General features: G+C 45.5%; 1 protein-coding gene and 1 long non-coding RNA gene across 3 annotated transcripts in view; one reads left to right on the forward strand and one right to left on the reverse strand.

The window, feature by feature from the left end:
* malt1 (MALT paracaspase 1) overlaps positions 1-228 on the reverse strand; it is a 210270-nt gene extending 210042 nt beyond the window's left edge. For both annotated transcript variants that reach the window (XM_072497344.1, XM_072497345.1), the window contains exon 1: positions 27-228. In XM_072497344.1, coding sequence (XP_072353445.1) covers positions 27-33 — 7 coding nt within the window. In that variant the 5' untranslated portion in view covers positions 34-228. The remainder of the gene's footprint in view (positions 1-26) is intronic.
* Positions 229-2396: 2168 nt separating this feature from the next.
* LOC140409608 (uncharacterized) overlaps positions 2397-24386 on the forward strand; it is a 48354-nt gene continuing 26364 nt past the window's right edge. The window contains exons 1-2 of the long non-coding RNA XR_011940425.1: positions 2397-2525; positions 21472-21591. This is a non-coding gene — a long non-coding RNA (uncharacterized lncRNA). The remainder of the gene's footprint in view (positions 2526-21471; positions 21592-24386) is intronic.

Genomic DNA, 24386 nt, shown 5'->3' on the forward strand with positions numbered 1-24386 from the left:
CAAACAAAAGAAAGTGCAGCACTTACTGGGCATTTCCAGCCGCTGATTCTTGCACCAAGTTTTGCGAAATGTTACAAGTGGCTCACTTGTCTGCTGCACCTAAACATTCATCTCCCGGCAGCGGCACAGCGAGCCTATGTTGAATCACTGCCCTCTTTCAGTTTCGTTCCCGGGATGAGCACCCTAAAGGTCCTGTGAAACACCTAGTTCTGATGATCGACACACAGGTAGGCACTTCCTGGTATGTTGCTCATCCAGGAAGTGAAGACGCCCGCAAAGATCCCTGGGAATTATAGTTCTTCACGTGAAGTTGGTTCAAGAAAAATTCAATTGACTTCCGAAAGAAACCAGCAAAAGTTAGCGATTTCTGTGGTTTCCCGGGTGTTCCCGGGAATTATCAATTGCCCTTGAGGAGGCAGTGCTGATCAGCTACTGCCCAGTGAGGTTTTGGTGCACTCCACAGCACTGTCAGGGAGGTAGTTACATGGTTTTGCACCCAGTCAGGGTGAAGGAAACTGGATCGATTTCCAAATTCGCACGGGCGTCTGATGAACGTTTAACCAAATACAGAACCGAAGGGGCGAGCAAACGAAAGTCTGTGGCAGGGTAAGAGGTCAGGAACGATTAAAGGGGTGGCGTTGACATAGTGGTATTGTGACTGGACTAGTAATCCGGACACCGAAGCTACTTTGCTGGGCACGAGCCATTTCTACCCCACTACAGCAGCACACGGTGACAATTGCATTTAGTAAATGTCTGGAAGTCCCGTGAAAGTCCATTGTAAAAGTCCATCTGGTTCACCAACCCTGCCTCAATTTTACCTGACCTCGCCTTTCATGTGACTCCAAATCCACAACGATGTAGTTGACTCTTAACTGCCCTCTGAAATGATGTGGCCCATTTAGGGCTGGTCATTGAATGCTGGTCTCATTGCTACTCACATCCCAAAAAAGAATCAAGGGAAACATGGCGAGGAATGAAGTGAACAAAAATTAGGTCCACGAGAGATGTAAATGTCTACAATGACTTGTGGAGGGGATGGGGAGGGGGAGGGGAAGCCATTTATATATGACAGCCCACCCTTTTATGTGATCTTTGGTTTCAACAAATGACACCTCAAAGGGATTAAACAGACCTTTCAGTGAGAGCGAGGAAACAAGTAAACCAACCGGTCCTCTTCAGCACCTCTTCAGGTCCAAATACCCAAATATGCCAACATCAGTTGCATTTCTTACTCAAGATACAAATAACTTGTGTTGATGTTCTGGTTCTTGAAGAAACACAGAGTTTCATCCCCCAGTTCAACACAAGAAGACGTGTGGCAGGTTGTGACTTGATTTCTTCCAATAACTACCCCAAATTATGGCTTGTTATGTGAACAAAGGCAGCAAAGGATGTATCGGACTCAGGCAAACCAGTAATGTCAGAGTTTCGTCTACACTCATATGTGTAGAATATTAAAGTTCCCCCTGGTCGACAAGGGGAGGAGCTTGCATTCTCTGGAATTTCAAAAAGTGAAGGGAAATCTAATTAAAAGTTACAAAATTCCTACATTGTGCGACAGGATTGGATGTGTCTCCTGGCTAGGGGGCCCAGAACTAGGTACAGTATCAGAATAAAGGGCAAGCCATTTAGCAGTGAGGTGAGGTGAGAAGGACGTAATTTACACAGAGGGTAGTGAAACTTTGGCATTCCCTACCCCCAGTGGGCTGTGGAGGCTCAGTATTTGAGTGTGGCTAAGGCAGAGATTGGTGCATAATGACACCAAGGGATACAGTGATAGAGTGGGAAAATGGCGTTGAGAAAGATGATCAGTTATGGTCCAACGGAATAGCAGATCAGGCTCGAGGGGCTGAATGGCACACTCTTGCAACCATGTTCCAAAATATTACTGGTAAAGGGGCCACTCCCTCCAAGTAAACGCCCATTTATCCATCTCGGCGGTCTTCACAGCTAGCATACAATGTGGAACTCTAAATATGCTAACTGTTGGTATTGTGGGCTTCACTCGAGAATAAATTCTTCCTTTTTGATGCCAAAGGTGGAAATACATTCCATTCATCATGGTGACAGCGAGACCACTGGCATTTATTTCCATCTATCTGGAGGGGGGCGAAAATAATTACCTCCCTGAAGCGGAGGATGGGCGTTTGTGAGGTTTCCAGCTACCTCCCTAGTCCTAAGGTGCTACACAGGTCACTGCTCCATAAATTGGGAGAGGGCCCCGAGACCAATCATCACAGCAGGATATTAAATATTAAAGACATCCTCGGAACAAACAGTTGGTGCTGGATTGACATTGGTGGAGTCTGAAACGTGTTCTTTGCCCCCCACGAGCCTTATCTTGTTCAACTCTTGTGTCTGACTAGGTCCATATGATCTCTCCCAGAGCGCGTGTGCAGAGTGTCCATTACAAGTACGGAGGGCGAGGGCACAAAAATAGATCAATGGACTTCAGCATATCAGTGTGTGATTAGACACGACCCATAATCTTCCCTTTTCATCGCTCCGAAAGTAAAATAAAGGTATGTACACAGCCTCTGGTCAATCTTTCATTGGATGGGGGTATTAGTGCCAACTCTGTTTTTTATCATCAAACGAATGTGTCCCGTCTGTTTAACCCCGGGATAAGAATACTTTTAGTGTATAGTATACAAATCGCGCTGTATTTTTTTTTCAATTTTCCAATCTTGACTCTTGGCTGATATTATTGAGTACGTCGAATATTGGACTCTTATTAGCCTGGATAATATCGTAGGCTAATATCGAATAATATCGAAAGAACTTGTATGGAAAGATCAGCAGCCACTTGTTAAAGGAAAGCTTAAAGAAAGACCAGACATTAATTCACTAGAATTTACCTTCTGATCATTTTATGTTTATAAAGTTTCTTTTAATTTAACAAGACCAACAGACACAGAAGTAGTGGTTTCCACACTTGTGCTGTAATTGAAGTTCAGTTATTCTTAGTTAATAAATAAGCAGTGTCTCGTGAATGTGTGGGCTGCCAGCACCCAGTTAGATTATTTCAATGGCATTGTATTCACCAGAGGGAAGGAACAGTCCTGACCCCTTAAACGTTAGTGTAGATAAGCTTGGCATTTCAGCCTGAACGATGGTCGCATTTCCAATGGGAGAAAAGAGCAGACTGTTCTGTCAGCTTTTTGCTAACATCAGAAGAGAAACATGGCCCAGCAAACAGTCTGTAGTCATCTTCAACTTTATTTACTTGCCTTTTCAACCCAAGAATCTTGTGCTCATCAAGGTCAAGGCTTCTCGTGATCGGGAATGCAACAATTTCAGTAACCGTTAGCACTCAGCAGTTTGCATGGAGGGAAGGATAAAGAGCAAAGCTCCATCTACTCCTATCTAGCAATATCATTGATGATTGGGAAGGAGAAGGAAATGATCTGGAAGGATTAGGATGTGTTCAGAAGGGAGGAGTGAGGTGAGTAGGATGGAGGGAAGACGTGATGGGAAGGAAGAGTGAGGCCATCACAAGACAGGGAAGAACAAGAGTAGGCTATTCACCCCTTGATTTTATTATGCCATTCAATGAAATCATTGTTGACTTGTTTCCTGACACCTTCCATGACTCCTTGTCCATTTATGCCTTTGTCTAGCAATTATCTATATACACAGATTTTAATGATTTATTGAACAAGCCTTTTGGGGGAAGAGTGCACTCCTCTGCCTACTATTTGTACAAAGAAGCTTAGTCTATCTTGCCTCCTGAATTGCCTGGCTCTGATGTTAAGGTTATGCTCCTTTGTCCTGTACTCACTGACCAACACAAAATGTTTCTTTCCATCTTATCAATTCCTTTCAATGTCTGAAAACCCTCAATCAAAGAACTGCTTAACCATCTGTATTCCAGGGAATGCAAACTTAATTTAAATAATATGTCCTTATAATCTAACCCTTGGAGTCTTGGTAACATACTGGTGCATCTATGCTGCTCTCATTCCTGCATGTTGCAAAATCTGTGCCACATAACGCCTGGACAATGACCATTTCCGACCAGAGAGAATCTAACCATCTCCCCTTGACGTTCAATGGCAACTCCAGTTCTAAATCCCCCACTATCAACATCCTGGGGCCTACCATTGACTGGAAACAGAACTGGACTAGCCACACAAATACTGTGGCTACAAGAGCAAGTCAGAGGCTAGGAATTCTGAGGCGAGTAACTTAACTTTTTCATCCAGAAGGTACAAGTCAGAAATGTTATGGATTGCCCTCCACTTGTCTGGGTGTCAGCAGCTCCAACAAAACTCAAGAAGCTCAACACCATCCAGGACAAAGAAATCCACGTGATTGACATCCCATTTACCAAGTTAAACATTCATTTACTCCACCACAGCTGCATAGTGGGTAGTAATGCATACTGTACAGAAGGCTCCTTCGACAGCATTTTCCAAATCCATTAGGATGTACAACCAAAGGTCCTTAGTTTGATTCACTAATCTATGCTGCTGAGGTTGCTCATCTCTGCCAGAGTAGCGCATCAAAATAGACTTACACATAAATAAAGCCTTTCATGACTGCAGGACAACCCAAAACAAGCAATGAGTTTTTAAAATTCTTTCATGCATTACTAATTCAATGACAATGCCATTACACCACTGCCCCCTCTTGTTAATGACCAAATAATCTTTTTTACTGGGGAGGTGGTGGCATAGAGGTATTGTCACTGGGCTAATAATCCAAAGACCCAGATGACGTTCTGGGGATCTGGGTCCAAATTCCACCATAGTAGATGAATTCAGTAAAAATACGGAATTAAAAGTCGAACGATAACCGTGACCATGGAACCATTGCCGATTGTCATAAAATAAAACGTTTGGTTCACTAATGATCTTTAGGAAAGGAAATCTGCTATACTTACCTGGTGTGGTTTATATGTGACTCCAAGCCTACAATAATGTGGCTGACTCTTGAAGTTCGAGGGCAATAACTAATGGGCAATAAATATTGGCCCAGTCAACGACTCCCACCTCCAATTTTCTTGATGTTCATATTGGCCAGGATATTAATGCTCATTTCAGCAGCCCTAAAGAAAACAAGTAAATTAGGATTTCCCCGAAAATAAAAACAAAATACTGTGGGTGCAGGAAATCTGAAATAAAAGCAGAAAATGCTGGAAAAACTCAGAGGGAAAGAGTTAATGTTTAAGTCTATATTACTCTTCTTCCATTAACTCTGTTCCTCCACAGATTCTGCCAGATCTGCTGAGTTTTTCCAGAATTGTCTGTTAATTAAGGTTCCCCTCCTAATGGGTATGCAGTATGAATATGAGGTGAGAGCAGGATTAGGTATAGCTCTGTTACTGTTCATGGTTCAAAAGTCTACTAACATTCAGGTTAGTGACAGAGAATAGCAAAAAAGTGCAAGTGATAAAACCAACCCCCTCCTCACCCTTCCTTGAATTTACTCCAATACCTCACCAGGAATACACTCCTCTGCTCGCCACATGCAAATAGTGATGGGACTCAGGCCGTCAAAGGATTGATTACCCTCCCGTTTGTTCCACTTACCCAACATACTTCACTCCAGAGAGGATAATCCTTGTCTCACTGTTTGGACTTTGAACCATACATTAGCAAGAAGATTCCAAGTTTCTCTGAAAGACATATAGCATTACAAAACTACATTGATTGATAGGATAAGGTTGACTGTTTTCCAACAGGCAACATGGTTCCTGATAAAGACATAAACGTCCCTAGATCTAAAAATGGTTCCATTATTAATCACTGTCGATGTATTTATAAAACATAAAACGCTTGTCCTTGACTCAGAAAATGTAACCTCTATCACCAGCCAATCAGCCACCAGACCTTGCTTTTAGAGTAGATGGGTCAGTCTATGAAATTGAAAACTTATTGATGATGATGAATTCTCCCATTGTTTTGAAAGATGAGTGAAAAACTTGTTACAATGGCGTACTGGTAACATCATTGGACTAGATACCCAGGCTAATCATATGGGGACATTGGTTCAAATCCTACCATAGCAGCTGGTGGAATTTAAATTGAATGAATAGATCTGGGCAATAAAGCTAGTGCCAGTAATGCCACAAAACTGTTATCGATTGTCATAAAAAAAACATCTATTTCACTTAATGCCCTTTAGGGAAGGAAATCTGCCGAGCTTAACTTGTCGACCTACATGGAACTCCAGATCTACAGCAATGTGTTGACTCTTAACTACCCTCTGAAATGACCATGCAAGTCAATCAGTTCAAGGACAATTAAGGATGGGCAACAAATGCTGGCCTTGCATGTGATGCCCGCATCCTATGAAAGAGTAAATAAAAAAACACAAAGAAGCTGAACAAAGAACAAAGAAATGTACAGCACAGGAACAGGCCCTTCGGCCCTGCAAGCCTGTGCTGACCATGCTGCCCGTCTAAACTAAAATCTTCTACACTTCCTGGGTCTGTATCCCTCTATTCCCATCCTATTCATGTATTTGTCAAGATGCCCCTTAAACATCACTATCGTCCCTGCTTCCACCACCTCCTCCAGCAGCGAGTTCCAGACACCCACTACCCTCTGTGTAAAAGACTTGCCTCGTACATCTCCTCCAAACCTTGCCCCTCGCACCGTAAAACTTTGCCCCCTAATAATTGACCCCTCTACCCTGGGAAAAAGCCTCTGACTATCCACTCTGTCTATGCCCCTCATAACTTTGTAGACCTCTATCAGGTCGCCCCTCAACCTCCGTCGTTCCAGTGAGAACAAACCGAGTTTATTCAACCGCTCCTCATAGCTCATGCCCCCCCGTACCAGGCAACATCCTGGTAAATCTCTTCTCCACCCTCTCTAAAGCTGTTTGTACACTTTGTACTTTGAGACTTTGTCCAAAGCAGTACTTATTCCACTGATATCCATGCAGAATAAGTTGTGCCATGGCATTACAAAGACAATTTGAGACTGCTTGCTTCAAATAAGTGGATGGGCCAGTGTTACATAGAACATAGATAGAACAATACAGCGCAGTACAGGCCCTTCGGCCCACGATGTTGCACCGAAACAAAAGCCATCTAACCTACACTATACCATTATCATCCATATGTTTATCCAATAAACTTTTAAATGCCCTCAATGTTGGCGAGTTCACTACTGTAGCAGGTAGGGCATTCCACGGCCTCACTACTCTTTGCGTAAAGAACCTACCCCTGACCTCTGTCCTATATCTATTACCCCTCAGTTTAAGGCTATGTCCCCTCGTGCTAGCCATTTCCATCCGCTGGAGAAGGCTCTCACTGTCCACCCTATCTAACCCTCTGATCATTTTGTATGCCTCTATTAAGTTTCCTCTTCACCTTCTTCTCTCTAACGAAAACAACCTCAAGTCCATCAGCCTTTCCTCATAAGATTTTCCCTCCATACCAGGCAACATCCTGGTAAATCTCCTCTGCACCCGTTCCAAAGCCTCCACGTCCTTACTATAATGCGGTGACCAGAACTGTACGCAATACTCCAAATGCGGCCGTACCAGAGTTCTGTACAGCTGCAACATGACCTCCTGACTCCGGAACTCAATCCCTCTACCAATAAAGGCCAACACTCCATAGGCCTTCTTCACTACAGGTTATTCTGTTGCGTGTGCTGTTTTCTAGCTAGACAAAGATGGAGCTCTGTCAATGGATATATGCATACAAGGATAGAGTTTCATTCACTAACATCGAAATGCTGGTTAGACCTTCAACTATACATACATACAAAAAGCTGACAATGATCTCTCTGTTAAAACAAAGTACCTTCTGAACCGTGGGCGGCATGGTAACACAGTGGTTAGCACTGTTGCTTCACAGCACCAGAGACCCAGGTTCGATTCCCGGCTTGGGTCACTGTCTGTGCAAAGTCTGCATGTTCTCCCCGTGTCTCTGCGGGTTTCCTCCGGGTGCTCCGGTTTCCTCCCACAAGTCCCGAAAGACGTGCTTGTTCGGTGAATTGGACATTCTGAATTCTCCCTCAGTGTACCCGAACAGGCGCTGGAGTGTGGCAACTAGGGGCTTTTCACAGTAACTTCATTGCAGTGTTAATGTAAGCCTACTTATGAGAATAAAGATTATTATTATTACCTGCTGTACTGCTTGGGAACCTTTCAAACATCACATTGCAGTTATACTGTGCGAAGCAAAACTGATATAAGTCTACTTCCTCTAGGTGGTCTCAATCTAAAAGATGAACAATAGGACCATAAAATCCCTACAGCGCAGAAGGAGGCTGTTTGACCCATTGAGTCTGCACAGATCCAAGTGAAGTGGAGTCAGCTTTGATAAATTTACACCCAATCTTTTGCTTATGTGAGACCAAAAATATCTGGCAGCAGTCACAGTATGCATTGGGTTGATTGGTTTTGATATTTATTGTCTCATGTACCGAAGTATAATGAAAGTACTTTTCTGCGGCCAAGGTAATGTACACAGTATGTACATTGTAGACAAACGAATAATCGACAGAGAACATTGACAAATGGTACATCAACAAATAGTGATTTGTTACAGTGCGAAACAAGGGCCAAACAAGAGCAGCATAGGACGTTGTGAATAGTGTTCTTACAGGGAACAGATCAGTCCAAGGGGGAATCATTGAGGAGTCTGGTAGCTGTGGGGAAGTAGCTGTACCTATGTCTGGATGTGCGGGCTTTCAGACTGCTGTATCTTCTGCCTGATGGAAGGGTTTGGAAGAGGGCAAAGTCTGGGTGGAGAGGTCTCTGACTGGTTTTATAGTTGAGATCTGTTAGACATTAGTGAAACTAAACATCCAGTTGTTTAGTCCACGGCCACAGTCACTAATATAATGAAATATAAAGAGAAAATGCTGAAAATACTCAGCTGGCGACATCAGTGGAGAGAAAAACAGAGTAAATGTTTCAGGCCCATTAACCTGAGTTGTTCTTTCCCCCTCCTCCCTCGCCTCTGCACCTGCTTAAACCTGTTCCTTCTGTGATATTTTCGACTTCTAACAGAAAGAAAGAGACCTGAAATACCAACCTCTCTCCAAAGAGTATTTCCATCATCATTCAGTATATTTCAGATTGCTAGCATCTGTAGCAATTCGTTGTGGGTAAGAATTTCAAATTCTGAGGAATAGGGGACCGGTTGGGATTCAACAGGGCGAGGTTGTTAGGTATGCGGGCTTCAAGAGGAGAATGTGGATTTTTTTTGTGGGTCAGAAGAAATGTTTCCGTTATGGCGACCAGGGGATTTTCACTGTAACTTCATTGCAGTGTAATGTAAGCCTAAAGATTATTACTATTATGACAAAAACAGCTCAATTGTTGTTAAAAACAATCAGAGAAACTGACTGTAATTGAAGTCTTTCCAAGAATTTAACAGAACAGGAAGATTCTTCCTTTTGGCTGGTGGATCTTACATATTTTTAGTTACTAATCTTGGTGTTTCATAGAATCCAGACAGTGTAGGAGGCCATTCGGCCCATCATATCTGCACCGACCCTTTGAAAGAGTACTCCACCCAAGCCTAATCCCCTGACCTAACCCAATAACCACTTAACATAATCTACATTCCTTGTACAATAAGGGGCAATTTATCATGGCCAATCCACCTAATCTGCACATCTTTGGACAGTGGGAGGAAACCGGAGAACCTGGAGGAAATCCATGCAGACACAGGGAGAACGTGCAGACTCCACCCAGACAGTCACCCAAGGTCGGAATCGAACCCGGGTCCCTGGCACTGTGAAGAAGCAGTGCTAACCACTGTGCCACCATGCCATTCCCATTTCAAGGAGTAAATGAGATGGCTGGTTGTTGCCAAGGAATCTCAGAACTGATTTGTGCTTGTCAGGAAGCCTTGCAAACTATGCTGACTGCAGTAGCTGCTTTGTCCAATCTTCTTACAGTGCACCTTTAATTGGAGTTTAAGGGTCAGTGGCGGGGGGAGAGGGGGGGGGGGGGAGTGCATGCCTACTTCAGGCATGCACTTTCTCCTACTCATTGCCTCAGCATTTCTATTATTTTGAATGAAATTTGAATGGTCAGCAATAAACGCTGTTCTGCATCTTGCTCCAAATGATCCTCCAGTGGACATTTTAGTCTGTTATATAGTCAAGCTCAAGCCCTCTTCAACTAAAACCTGAGTCATCTTTTTAATTTAATAATCTTTATTGTCACAAGTAGGCATACATTTAAACTGCAATGAAGTTACTGTGAAAAGCCACTAGTCGCCACTTTACGGTGCTTGTTCAGGTACACTGAGGAAGAATTCAGAATGCCCAATTCACCTAACAGCATGTCTTTCTGGACCTGTGAGGGGAAATTGGAGCACCTGAAGGAAACCCATGCAGACACAGGGAGAATGTGCAGACTCAACATAGACAGTGACCCAAGCTGGGAATCGAACCTGGGACCCTGGAGCTGTGAAGCACTGTGCTACAGTGCTGCCCAAGAGACACTCCAGACTTAGGGTCTCCTCCGAAGGTGGCCTTGATGTTGCCAAGCGCTGTATTGTAGACTTTTGAATAATCAAGACTGTTTAATACATGCCTTTACAATCTGCAACATGGTTGGTACACATTGACTGTCAAAATGATTGGTGCATAGGTAGTATCCTTGAACATAGGATACTAATGTATAATTGAGGAAGGACTGAACTTACTGATATGAGTTTATCTCATTTACAAAGTGCTTTCAGTTTTGGTAAATTCATACCCAACACGTACCACAGATTTGTGCAGATATGAGACCAAAGTTACCTGTGCAAGACAACTGGCTGCAGTCAGGACCGTGTCTATTGAAGACCAGTTTTATTTCTGTTTTGTCCAGTATTGGTGTTTCCTGCTCCTCCATTGTCCCCATTACTCACTCCTGCTTATTTGTGTTTTTTGAATCTGCCAGTACACACTGATTGATCTCACTATCCAGATTCCATGAGGTAAATATTAACAAAGTGATGGAAGGTGTCAATGCTGGTGTTATTGAGTAGCATTTACTCAGTAACTACCTGCTCATCGGTGATCCGTTTGGGTTCAGCCACAGCCACTCGATTCCAGACCTCATTAAAGCCTCAGTCCAGAGGTGGATAAAAGGGCTGAATTTCAAAGGAGAAGTAAAAGTACAACACCAGGTCAAAGACTGGGAAATCTGTAGAGAGTAACTTGATCAATCATCCTGACTCCCCAAAGCTGTCCACCATCTACAGGATGGAATATTCTATATTTTTTTGAGTGTGGGGCTCCAACAACACTCAAGAAGCACAACACCATGCAGGACAAAGCTGTCCACTTGATCGGTACCCCATCCACCACCTTAAGCATTTACTCCCTCCACTACCAGTGCACAGTGGCAGCTGTGTGTGCCATTTACAAGATGTACTTCAGAAACTCACCTAATCATGCACTATGGCTCTTGAGTTAAAGAGGAGTATACATGGTAATGAGCCAGGCATTGAAGATCGCTTTATGCAACAACTGAAAACAATGGTTATCACATTATTATTTCTTAGACTTCCAACGAGCATCCATAGCTATTATTGCTGTGATAGACTACTCACTTAGCTCAAAAACTTTACCGGAAACCCATTCATCTGTAAGGGCAATGGCCAAATATATTGACAGCCTCGCTGAATGGAACAGAAATTAGAGTGACTGTTTACCCACTTCCTGGAGGTTAGAAGTAACAAAGAGTGGAAAATCTATGTTCAAAATTAGACTGAGGAGCGAGCCAACTATGCAAAGCACTATTCATGTACTGCTATTGGATGTATTAGAGCTCAAGTCTGCTCAAGCTTTCCTTATCATTGTACCTCCTCGGTTCTGGTGTCACCCTTGCGTCAGGAAAGCAGAGGGAGTTTTAAGTGATTAATGTTTGTATTGTTGGATGTTAGAAATAACATATAGATTTAAGTGAGTTTAATTTAGTGTTTTGTGTAAGAAAGCTAAACACTCTAGTTCAATTCACTTTAGTTAAACTCAGGTGTTTGCATGAATGGGGGTTTTAGTTTCAGTTCAAACTGTCTATGTTGTGCTGAGAAAGTTTACAGCGTGAAAAATAAACACGAGCTTGGAGAAAGAATGAGATGTAGCTTAGCAACCAGGGGCCACTTTAGGAAAGACAGACCTTCTGCCCCGACCCGCTGGCGGGATTCACCGTTATGCGGCCAGTCAATGGAGTTTCCCATTGTGGGGCAGCCCCACGCCGTCGGTAAAACCCCGTGCGCCGGCAAAACAGAGAATCACGCCGGCGGAAAAACGCCCCTATTTGTAAAATAAAATGTTGTTTTGCCTGATGAAGTTATTTTCAGTTCACCTACTGAAAGATTATAGAACTGCAAATTAAGACAGGAGAGGGGCTAAGCAAGGGTGATACTGGACTTTGCACAGTGCAGAAAACAGGTCCATTGTGAATTGACAACCCTGTTTGTACTACACACGGCTTGCTTTTCCATTGAAATCAATTGCTACTGTTGGCAAATATTGTGGACCACTTATCCTCCCACGATATCACAATTCGGATCATAACCGGTTCTATTGTTAAAGAATTACCGGGTGTGGCAGCATTATGTCTTACGTTACTGGACTAGTAGTAATCCAGACTTTTAAAAAATAAATTTAGAGTACCCACATTTTTTTTTCCAATTAAGGGACAATTTATTGTGGCCAATCCATTTAACCTGCACACCTTTCGGTTGTGACGGTAAGACCCACGCAGACACGGGGAGAACGTGCAAACCCCACATGGGACAGAAAACACGGACAGACACGGGATCGAACCTGGGACCTCAGCGCATGAGGCAGCAGTGCTAACCACTGCACCACTGTTGCCGCCCTCCAGAGGCCTAGGATAATGGTCCAGAGACATGAGTTCAAATTCCACCTCAGTATTTGGAGAATTTAAATTCAGTCAATGAGGCAAAACTGGAGTAAAAAGCTAGCATGAGGCAAACGTCATCATGAGACTTTCGGTTTGTTGTAACGATCCATCTGATTCACAATATCCTTTCAGAAAGGAAATCTGCTAACCCACACTCAGTCTGGCCTCCACTCTTGACTCCAGACAATGTGATTGATTCTTAATTGGCCTCTTAAATGACTTAACAAGCCATTCAGTTGTCCAAACGGCAATTAGGGATGGACAAGAAATGTTGGACTTGCCAACAATGCCCCTATCCGATGTATGATATTTAAAAAGCACAGATATGAATGCCTTTGACGGTTTCTCAAACTGAGCAACCTTGTAAAAGTGAATGTTGTGATATCATCCAATTCGAAGAGCAAATATAAAAACATATTCAGACTGCTAAGATGTTTTATGCCTTCACTTTGAAAGTACAAGTGAAAGTGAAAAGTTGATGATGTGCTTGTGCAAACCACCATTTTTCTGTCTGCACTAAACATAGTTTCTTCACCCATTTTTGAAAATATTAAACGTGCTTCATGAAAAAGAAACCACAATGCAGTAATTGCATGAAGATTCACAGTGGCCAATATAGTGAAAGCAATATTAGTCACACTGGTTACAAGGATTGATAACTAAGATATTTTTTATCACCTTATATTGTTATTTCAGAAAGGGATCAACAACAACAATTTGTATTTTATACCACCTTTCACAATGTAAAATGCCCCAATGTGTTTTGCAGGAGCATAATCACCCAAAGGCAATGAATGGTAGGACCCTGGATAGTACTGAATACCAGAGGGACCTTGGAGTGCACATCCATAGATCCCTGAAGGTGGCAGGACAGGTGAATAAGGTGGTTAATAAGGTCTATGGGATAATTGCCTGTATTAGCTAATTCTGAGAATACAAGAGCAGAGAGGTCATGCTGGAACTGTCTAAAACGCTGGTTAGGTCACAACTGGAGCAGTGCATGCCGTTCTGGTCACCACATTATAGGAGGGATGTGATTGCACTGGTGAGGGTGCAGAAGAGATTTACCAGGAAGCTGCCTTGACCGGAGAGTTTGAGCTATGAGGAGAGATTTGATAGGCGGGGCTGTTTTCCTTGGAGCAGCGAAGGTTGAGAGGGGACCTGATAAAGGTGTATAAGGTTATGAGGGGTATAAGTAGGGTGGATAGGAAGGCATTCTTTCCATTAGCAGAGGAGTCAATAACTAGGGGGTCATCGATGTAAAGCAAAAGGTAGAAGGTGAAGAGGGGAGTTGACGTGAAACATTTTCACCCAGAGGGTGGTGGGAGTCTGGAACTCACTGCCCAAAAGAATGGTTGAGTCAGACACTATCATAACATTTAAGAAGTATGTAGGTATTCACTTGGGCTGCCATAACCTCTAGGGCAGGAAAATGGGATTGGTGTAGTCAGATCTTTGTTGAGTGGTGTGGATATGATGGGCCAAATGTCCTCTGTCTATGCTATAAACGTCCAAGAATCTAAAAACAAACCAAGCCACATAAGGAGATATTAGGGAAGGTGACTAAAAGTTTGATTTCAGCAGCAGTTTTTAAACAATGACTTAAAGGTCAACAGAGAGGCAGAGTGGCAAAGAAGCTTAGGGAAGGAACTCCAGAGCTGGTGGTAAACAAACGAACACACCAATTAGGAGCAAGAGTAGGCCACTCGACCCTTGAAGCCTGCTCCGCCATTCAATAAAATCATGGCTGATCTGATTGTGACCTCAACCACACATTCCTGCCTGTCAACTTCATCATCAAAAATCTATCTAGATCTACCTGAAAAATATTCAAAGATTCTGCTTCCCCACCTTTTAATTTTAAGGATTCAAGAATTTCTCCTCATCTCTGTGGGCGACCCTTTATTTTTTAAACAGTGACCCCCTAGTTCTAAGTTCTCTCACAAGAGGAAACATCCTTACCAGTTCTGGTCGCCTCACTGTAGGAAGGATGTGACTGCACTAGAGAGGGTGCAGGGGAGATTCACCAGGATGTTGCCGGGGTGAAGCATTTCAGCTAAGAAAAGAGGCTGGTTAGACTGGAGTTGTTTTCCTCAGAGCAGAGAACGCTGAGGGGGGGCCTGATTGAGGTGTACAAAGTTTGCAGGACATAGATGGGGTAGAGAGGAAGAAATATTTTGCCGTAGTACAGGGGTCAATAACAAGAGGACATAGATCAAAGGTAAGGAGCAGGAGATTTCGAGGGGATATGAGGAAAAAGCTTTTCACTTGGAGGGTAGTGGGAATCTGTAACTCAGTGTTGGATCTTCTCCAGTGTTAGACGTCTGTTTCTAGCTTCCCTGCATCAAGTGCAGTCCACATCGAACCAACCTGCCTAACACATCATGGTACCAGAGTGATACTGATCTTGACGGACCTACCTTGAGTGAATCAGCATTGACCAGCAAGCAGCCATCCGGTGAAATGGAAAACATCCAGCCTCCTCCGCAGCTCCGCAACTCCGGCATCCTCGGCGCCAATTGGAAAATCTTCAAGCAAAAGTTCCTCTTGTACATCGAGGCCTCCGACCTCGAAGCAGCATCGGATGTCAGGAAGATCGCGCTATTTCTCTCTACCGCGGGGGACCACGCCATCCACATCTACAACTCCCTTACGTTCACTGACAGCGAAGGCAAAACAAAATTCAAAACAGTCCTGCTGAAGTTTGACAGCCACTGCGACATTGAGGTGAATGAAAGCTTTGAACGGTACGTTTTCCAGCAGAGGCTTCAGGGTAAGGATGAACCTTTTCAGTCCTTCGTGACCCATCTCCGCATCTTCGCGCAGTCATGTAACTACGGCGCGACGGCTGATTCCATGATCAGGGATCAGATTGTTTTCGGGGTCCACACCAACTCCCTTCGGCAGCAGCTCCTGAAAGTCAAACAGTTGACTCTCTCTGTCGCTATTGAGACCTGCGTTGTCCATGAGCATGCTAAGAATCGTTACTCCCACAAAAGGGCGGCAAAAACTGCAAAGCTGGCCTACCATGAGGCGGAATGAGTGCAGGTCATTGCACAAATGCAGGGCCTGAGCATCAAGGAGAGTGGCCGTTTTGCGCGCTTTTCCCAGGTCCCTGCGCATGCGCGCCACGACCAAGTGGACGACGAGCCCGACAACCCGACTGCGCAGGTGCATACGTCGACCAACCGCACTACGCATGCACGATGGCGCACGGAACGCGCTGACGTCGGCGTCATGACGTGTCCGAATTGTGGCTCCGCCCATTTAAAGCGGCAATGTCCGGTAAAAGGATTCCGGTGTCTACAGTGTGGCAAGCTTGGCCACTACGCAGCCCTTTGCCGATCTGCTCCACCGCTCAGCAGCCAGCGATCCCAGCCGCGGTGCAGAAGTGTCCGCTCAATACAACAAGGCATGCCAGATTCCGATCCTGACAGCCCAACAGACCCTGATGCTAAGTGCCTCACATCCCATACCGGGTGGGCACCATAACTACACATGCGTTGCCTTCCACCACACCTACGCAACGCCTCTTGATCCTCAGTGTGGATCCTGATGACGAGTGTGGTGCTGTCCTCACAGGTAACAAAGCTCGCATCCGATTTAAACTGGACACCGGCGTATCAGCGAACCTCATCTCAAAATCTGACCTCGGCACCATCCGCGCCAGACCAAGCATTCTTCCACTGGCCTGCCAGCTCCTTGACTACAATGGCAATGCCATAGCTGCCAGTGGCTCCTGTCAACTAGGGGTATCCAGCAAGGCGATCAAGGCAACACTGCGGTTTGAAATCGTCGGGCCTGACAGAGCGTCCCTGCTCGGTGCTCGAGCCTGCAAGCTCCTGAACCTGGTTCAGCGAGTCCACACCATGTCATCATCACCGGCGACGGCCTTGCCTGATACAAACTTGCAAGCCGACATAGATGAGATTATGAAAATGAAATGAAATGAAAATCGCTTATTGTCACAAGTAGACTTCAAATGAAGTTACTGTGAAAAGCCCCTAGTCGCCACATTCCGGCGCCTGTTCGGGGAGGCTGGTACGGGAATTGAACCGTGCTGCTGGCCTGCCTTGGTCTGCTTTCAAAGCCAGCGACTTAGCCCTGTGCTAAACAGCCCCTGTTATTATCACGCAGTACCACAGCGTATTCGATGGAATGGGCACGCTCCTGTACCGATATAAAATCCTTCTCAAGCCGAACGCCACCCCTGTAATTTATGCACCACGCCGGGTGCCGGCACCCCTCAAGGATCATCTGAAGAAGCAATTACAGGACCTCCAAGACCAGGGCATCATATCGAAGGTCACAGAGCCAACAGACTGGATCAGCCCCATGGTCTGCGTAAAGAAGCCATCGGAGTTCTTCACATTTGCATTGACTCTAAGGATCTAAACCGCACAATCATGCAGGAGCATTACCCGATACCAAAACTTGAAGAGTTGATCAGTGAGATGGCTCATGCCAAATTCTTTACTAAGCTGGACGCCTCCAAGGGTTTTTGGCAAATACAGCTGGACGAGTCCAGTCGCAAGCTGTGCACGTTCAACACCCCGTTTGGTCACTACTGCGACAACCGGATGCCTTTTGGGATCATATCTGCCTCCGAAGTATTTCACCGCATCATGGAGCAAATGATGGAGGGCATCGAGGGGGGTGCGAGTATACGTTGACGATGTAATTATCTGGTCCACAATGCCCCAGGAACACATCGCCCGCCTCAAGAAGGTATTCCAGAGAATTCATGAACATGGCCTCCAGCTCAACAGGGCCAAGTGCTCATTTGGTCAATCGGATATTAAGTTCCTGGGTGACCACATCTCGCAGCAGGGTGTGCGGCCGGATGCCGCCAAGGTCTCGGCGATCAACGCCATGAAGACCCCAGAGGACAAGAAGGCGGTCCTCCGCTTCCTCGGGATGGTCAACTTCCTGGGAAATTAATTCCCAATATGGCATCCCACACCACAGCCCTCCGCCATCTCGTCAAGAAGTCGACGGAATTCCAGTGGCTGCCCACGCATGAAGAGGAATGGCGTGAGCTGAAAGCAAAGCTCACCACAGCCCCGGTTCTAGCATTCTTCGACCCAACCAAGGAAACCAAGATATCGACTGATGCAAACCAGGACGGCATTGGGGCGGTGCTCCTTCAACGAGGTGACTCCTCATCCTGGGCTCCAGTGGCGTATGCCTCCAGGGCCATGATGCCCACTGAGCAACGGTACGCTCAGATTGAGAAGGAGTGTCTGGGTCTCCTGACACGGAAAGTCAAGTTTCACGACTATGATTACGGCCTACCAAAATTCACGGTAGAAACGAACCACAGGCCTCTAGTCCATATAATCCAGAAGGATTTAAATGACATGACACCTCTGTTACAGCAAATTCTTCTTAAGCTATGCCGCTACGACTTTGAACTTGTCTACACGCCAGGCAAGGCGCTGATGGTTGCAGATGCCCTTTCCAGTTCCATTACCACACCATGTGAACAAAGTGACTTCATCTGCCACATAGAAGCGCAAGTGCAGTTTTGTGCCACCAACCTTCCGGCCTCTGACGAACGGGTAGTCCAAATTCGTGAGGAGACGACCAAGGATCCTCTGCTGCAGCGTGTGATGCAGCACCTTACCAATGGCTGACAGAAGGGACAATGTCCCCAGTTCTATAACGTAAAAGACGACCTGACGGTGGTGGAGGGAATCCTTCTGAAACTCGACAGGATCGTAATTCCTCAGAGCATGCGGGCTATGGTGCTGGGCCAACTCCATGAGGGTCACCTTGGGGTCGAGAAATGTCGATGCAGAGCTCGGGAGGCAGTCTATTGGCCGGACATCAGCCAGGACATTGCCGACACAGTCCTCAACTGCCCTACCTGTCAGAAGTTTCAACTAGCTCAACCCAAGGAAACGCTGCAACAGCACGAGATCGTGACCTCTCCGTGGTCCAAAGTAGGTGTAGACCTTTTCCACACCAAGGGGCGTGACTACGTACTCCTGGTCGACTCCTTCTTCAGTTACCCAGAAGTGGTGAAACTGTCCGACCTCATGTCGAAGGCGGTAATCAAAGCCTGCAAAGAAACGTTCGCCAGGCATGGGATTCCGCTCACGGTAATGAGTGACAACGGTCCTTGCTTTTACAGCCAGGAATGGTCTGATTTTGCACAGTCCCCCAACTTCTGTCATGTAACTCCAGTCCCCACTACCCGCAGTCAAACGGGAAGGCCGAGAAAGGGGACCATATTGTAAAGCAGTTGCTGTGCAAAGCTGCAGTCTCAGGCTCCGACTTCAACCTGGCACTGCTGGCATACAGGGCAACCCCACTGTCCACTGGGTTGTCTCCAGCGCAGATGTTCATGAATCGCACTCTGAGGACCACAGTTCCAACCATCCATGTTCCAGACCTTGACCACCTCATGGTTTTACAGAAAATGCAGCAGTCACGGGCCCAACAGAAGGCCACATACGATGCTCATGCCACGGACCTACCCGAGCTGGCCCCAACTGATCATGTTCGCGTCCATTTGCCTGAGAGCGGCTGGTCAGCCACAGTTGATGTGATCAAACAAGTGGCCCCAAGATCGGACCTTGTCCGCATGGCTAATGGCTCCCTGCTATGGCGCAACAGACAGGCACTGCGAAGAGTTCCACGCCCGAAGTTCCCCGCTGCCTACAAGGCTTCCTCTGGACGTACCCTGCCACGAGGCCACCCATCTACCAGCAATCCTGCCGACCCATGCGACCACCGCGATGGCAGCGATTCCGCCTATCCACGTGCAGACGGCTCCTGATCCACCTCTGCGACAATCAACAAGAATTTGTCGCCCACCACAAAGACTGAATCTGTAGACTGAACTTTTGTACATTTTGTGACTTCATCAATTTAACCTCTGTAAATATTGTTTTGTTTGCCATGTATCTGCACTATCGACACCTTCCTATGTATATACGTTCATTTAGACACCTTTTGTATATAGTCAGGCATATATATATATGTACGCATGCACACCTTAGTATTTATTTATCTAAAGAAAAATGGGGGAGATGTCATAGTATCCACTCATGTATATAATGAGATGCAGACAGGCAGTGATTGACACACAGGATGAACAGTAAACATACAACACAGTGCAGCCAATCACCAGACAGGACACTACCACTATAAAGCCAGAGGGCACTAGGTTTCCCGCTCTCTTGGGACCCAGCCACCAAGACAGTCAGAGTGCACGAGCTAGCAAGTGCAAACACCATGCGGTAGCTAGTAAGTCTGGTCAGGCAACAACAAGGTCTCCAGTCAGTTCAGAATAGTGTCGACCCATGGCTGAATATGTATATTAGTTCTATCGTTGAATAAAACAGTGTTGGATCTTCTCCAGTGTTAGACGTCTGTTTCTAGCTTCCCTGCATCGAGTGCAGTCCACATCGAACCTACCTGCCGAACACATCAGAAACAACACAGTGTACAAGGCTATGGGACAAGTGCTGGAAAATGGGATGAGAATAGATAGATGCTTGATGGCCAGTGCACACACAATGGGCCAAAGGGCCTCTTTCTGTGGTGTAAAGCTCTATGACTCCATGGGTGGAATTTTCCACAGACAGGATTTCTACTCCTGCCGAAGTCAAGGACTTTGAGTGATTCGCTGTATTTGCCAACCCCACGCCTCCATGACAGGGCCTTAAAAGTCAGCCCTACGACTTATAAGACAACCCACACATTCCAGGTATTAATCCAGTAAACCTTCTCTGAACTGCTTTTTTAAATTCATACTTTCCTTAAATAAAGAGACCAATACTGTACACAGTACTCCAGATGTGGTCTTACCAAAGTCCTGTAAAACTGAAGCATAACCTTCCTACATTTGTAAACAATTACCCTCACAAGAGGAGTTTGAAGTATGGAGTAAGAAGCTGGTTTAGCACAGGGCTAAATCACCGGCTTTGAAAGCAGACCAAGGCAGGCCAGCAGCACGGCTCAATTCCCGTACCAGCCTCCCCGAACAGGCGCCGGAATGTGGCGACTAGGGGCTTTTCACAGTAACTTCATTTGAAGCCTACTTGTGACAATAAGCGATTTTCATTTCATTTTTTCATTTCACAATAAACAATAGTCATTGTTAGAGGAGCGACGGAAACTGAGGATGTGAAAGAGGACAGAGTTGGAGGAATGCAGCCTCAATGGGTTGTAGGATTGAGGAGGTTATAGAAAGAGGGAAGAGCAAGGCCAATGAAAGATTTGAACACAAATCTTAAAATTTGAGGCATTCCTTGCACCTGGAGCCAATTTAGGACACTGAGCACAAGGATAATGGGTGAATGGGACTTGTTACAAAGGAAGAGAGAAGAGCTTTGGAAGAGATTAACGTTATGGGGACTGGTGGCTGGAAAGGAGAGCATTGGAATAATCAAGTCTGGAGGTAATGAGGGTCAAACATTCTGAGATAAAATATTTAGATTTTGAACAATTTTGCGGTAATATAATGACAGCAGACTTGTAGATTCATACAGTAAATGCACAGCTAAGATACCTAAAAGGTAGAGACATATGAGGTTCACACATGGACTGGCATTGCTTTCTATCTCAACAGGAATTCACTGTTTTTTATTTATTCTACTGCTAATTTTCTAACTCTAGATCTGTTTCCCAGAATGTCAGCTGAGTCAGTTACAGAATCATCTCCTCGCTTTCTCTCAACTTTGAAGTCTCAGAAAGGGATCGAGAATGTTGATGCCGAACTCTCCTGCACAGTGTCTGGTGAATAATACTATCTCTTTTGATGCCATTAAACAATGCAATCAATCTGTACTGTGTCTAAAGGGGAACATGGATTGTCTACTGAAGTTGTATTTTGTTATACTTTATTAAGTTCCATAAACCTGAAAGAAAATTTTCCCTATAATTTGGAATCCAAACAATGGCTTTACAAAAGCTTTGCTGAACATTATTGGGGCAAAGGATCCACAATGGCCTACTATGCTTACAAAATCAATAAAAAGGACCATGCTTAGAACATACAGTGCAGAAGGAGGCCATTCTGCCCATCGAGTCTGCACTGATCCACTTAAGCCCTCACTTCCACCCGATCCCCCTAACCCAATAATCTCTCCTAACCTTTTTGGACACTAAGGGCAATTTATCATGGCCAATCCACCTAACCTGCACGTCTTTGGACTGTGGGAGGAAACCGGAGCACCCGGAGTAAACCCACGCAGACACGGGAAGAACGTGCAGACTCCGCACAGATAGTGACCCAGCGGGGAATCTAACCTGGGACCCTGGTGGTGTGAAGCCACAGTGCTAGCCACTTGTGCTACCATGCTTGGCGAACTATAGTAACCAGCTAGAATATCATCCTTCCAACTCAACTGACAAGATTCAAATTATGTCCAAACAGCGAACAACATTCTCTCCTACAATCTTTAAGAGCCTGAGGGAAATGAATGTGTGCTTTTCCAATAATTCTAAGTGAACTGAAAATTATAAAATAAACAAACTGCTAATTCAGTTGACTTGACAGACACATGCTATATATTATGGATTTGATTTCTGAAAGTTCTCCTCTTCTGAGATACAGCAACTGTTGTTGAGGTAGCGTTATTTAATCTAGTAGCTATTCTGTATGGGTAAACTATACCAGTATAATGGTTTGCTTCTTAGACATTGACAATTTTTTTAAAAAGTTGCCAATTTGAATGATCTTACTTCACGGATGTTCATGTCTTACACCTAGGGTGGGATTTTCCAGTCACGCCTGTTCCAAGACCAGAATTCCCAACCAAGGTCATAGATTATCATAGAATTTACAGTGCAGAAGGAGGCCATTTGGCCCATTGAGTCTGCACCGGCTCTTGGAAAGAGCACCCTACCCAAGGTCAACACCTCCACCCTATCCCCATAACCCAGTAACCCCACCCAACACTAAGGGCAATTTTGGACACTAAGGGCAATTTATCATGGCCAATCCACCTAACCTGCACATCTTTGGACTGTGGGAGGAAACAGGAGCACCCGGAGGAAACCCACGCACACACAGGGAGGATGTGCAGACTCTGCACAGACAGTGACCCAAGCCGGAATCGAACCTGGGACCCTGGAGCTGTGAAGCAATTGTGTTATCCACAATGCTACCGTGCTGCCCACAAATGGACCTTTGAATGGTCCGTCACATTTTCCATCCCTCCCCGATAATTCCTGCGGCGTGTGGGACTGGAGAAGTTACCCCGATCTAATCTTTTAAATCAAAATCTTGTTTGTGTAAATAGAACATATTTCCACACAAATTAATAAACAATATAAAAACATGTAAATACAGAAATGTGATAGAGCCCAAGAAGCTAATCTCAACTCAACTGAGCTGCTCAATGTAATGGTCAATTTACCTTTGAGAAACAGCTGGATAATTATTCACTGCAGTAAAAACACATCTAAATTATGAAGCACGGCAGCACAGTGGTTAGTACAGTTGCTTCACAGTTCCAGGGTCCCAGGTTCGATTCCCGGCTTGGGTCACTGTCTGTGTGGAGTCTGCACGTTCTCCCCATGTTTGGGTGGGTTTCCTCTTGGTGCTCCAGTTTCCTCCCACAGTCCAAAGATGTGCAGGTTAGGTGGATTGGCCACGCTAAATTGCCCGTAGTATCCAAAAAGGTTAGGTGGGGTTACTGGGTTACGGGGATAGGTTGGAAATGTGGGCTTGACTTCCGGGTGTGGTGATGACCAGCTGAGTCGCACGTTTCAGCAGCTCCCGGTGGAACGGACTTTTGGGCTCTTAATAAGAGCCCCAACCGCAATTTTAACGGCTAAAAGTACTGTGCGGTGAACCAGAAGGGAATCCCCCCTGGATACGGATGAAAAAAGGAGAGAAAGGTGGCCGGATTGCGGTGGATCCTTTAGAGCAGCGGCAAGGAAGGCAAGCAAAAACCAAGATGGCGTCGGAAGGTGGCAGTTTAATATGGGGCCCTGAACAACACGAGTTTTTGAAACGCTGCGTGGAAGAACTCAAAAAGGAAATGAAGAAGGAGCTGTTGGCCCCGATATTACAGGCGATCGAAGGGCTAAAGGAGGAGCAAAAGACCCAGGAGCGAGAGCTTCGGGTCGTGAAGGCAAAGGCTGCCGAGAATGAGGACGACATACAGGGCCTGGTGGTGAAGACAGAGATGCACGAGGCACACCATAAACGATGTGTGGAAAGGCTGGAGGCACTGGAGAACAACGCGAGGAGGAACAACCTAAGGATTCTTGGTCTTCCTGAAGGTGCGGAGGGAGCGGACGTCGGGGCATATGTGAGCACGATGCTGAACTCGTTAATGGGAGCGGAGGCCCCGGCGGGTCCGCTGGAGGTGGAGGGAGCATACCGAGTGATGGCGCGAGGACCGAGAGCAGGAGAAATTCCTAGAGCCATAGTGGTGAGATTCCTCCGTTTTAAGGACAAAGAGATGGTCCTTAGATGGGCAAAGAAAACTCGGAGCAGTAAGTGGGAGAATGCGGTGATCCGCGTATACCAAGACTGGAGTGCGGAGGTGGCGAGAAGGAGGGCGAGCTTTAATCGGGCC

The sequence above is a fragment of the Scyliorhinus torazame genome, chromosome 3 (genome assembly GCF_047496885.1).
Source record: "Scyliorhinus torazame isolate Kashiwa2021f chromosome 3, sScyTor2.1, whole genome shotgun sequence".
In the NCBI taxonomy this organism is placed as follows: Eukaryota; Metazoa; Chordata; class Chondrichthyes; order Carcharhiniformes; family Scyliorhinidae; genus Scyliorhinus; species Scyliorhinus torazame.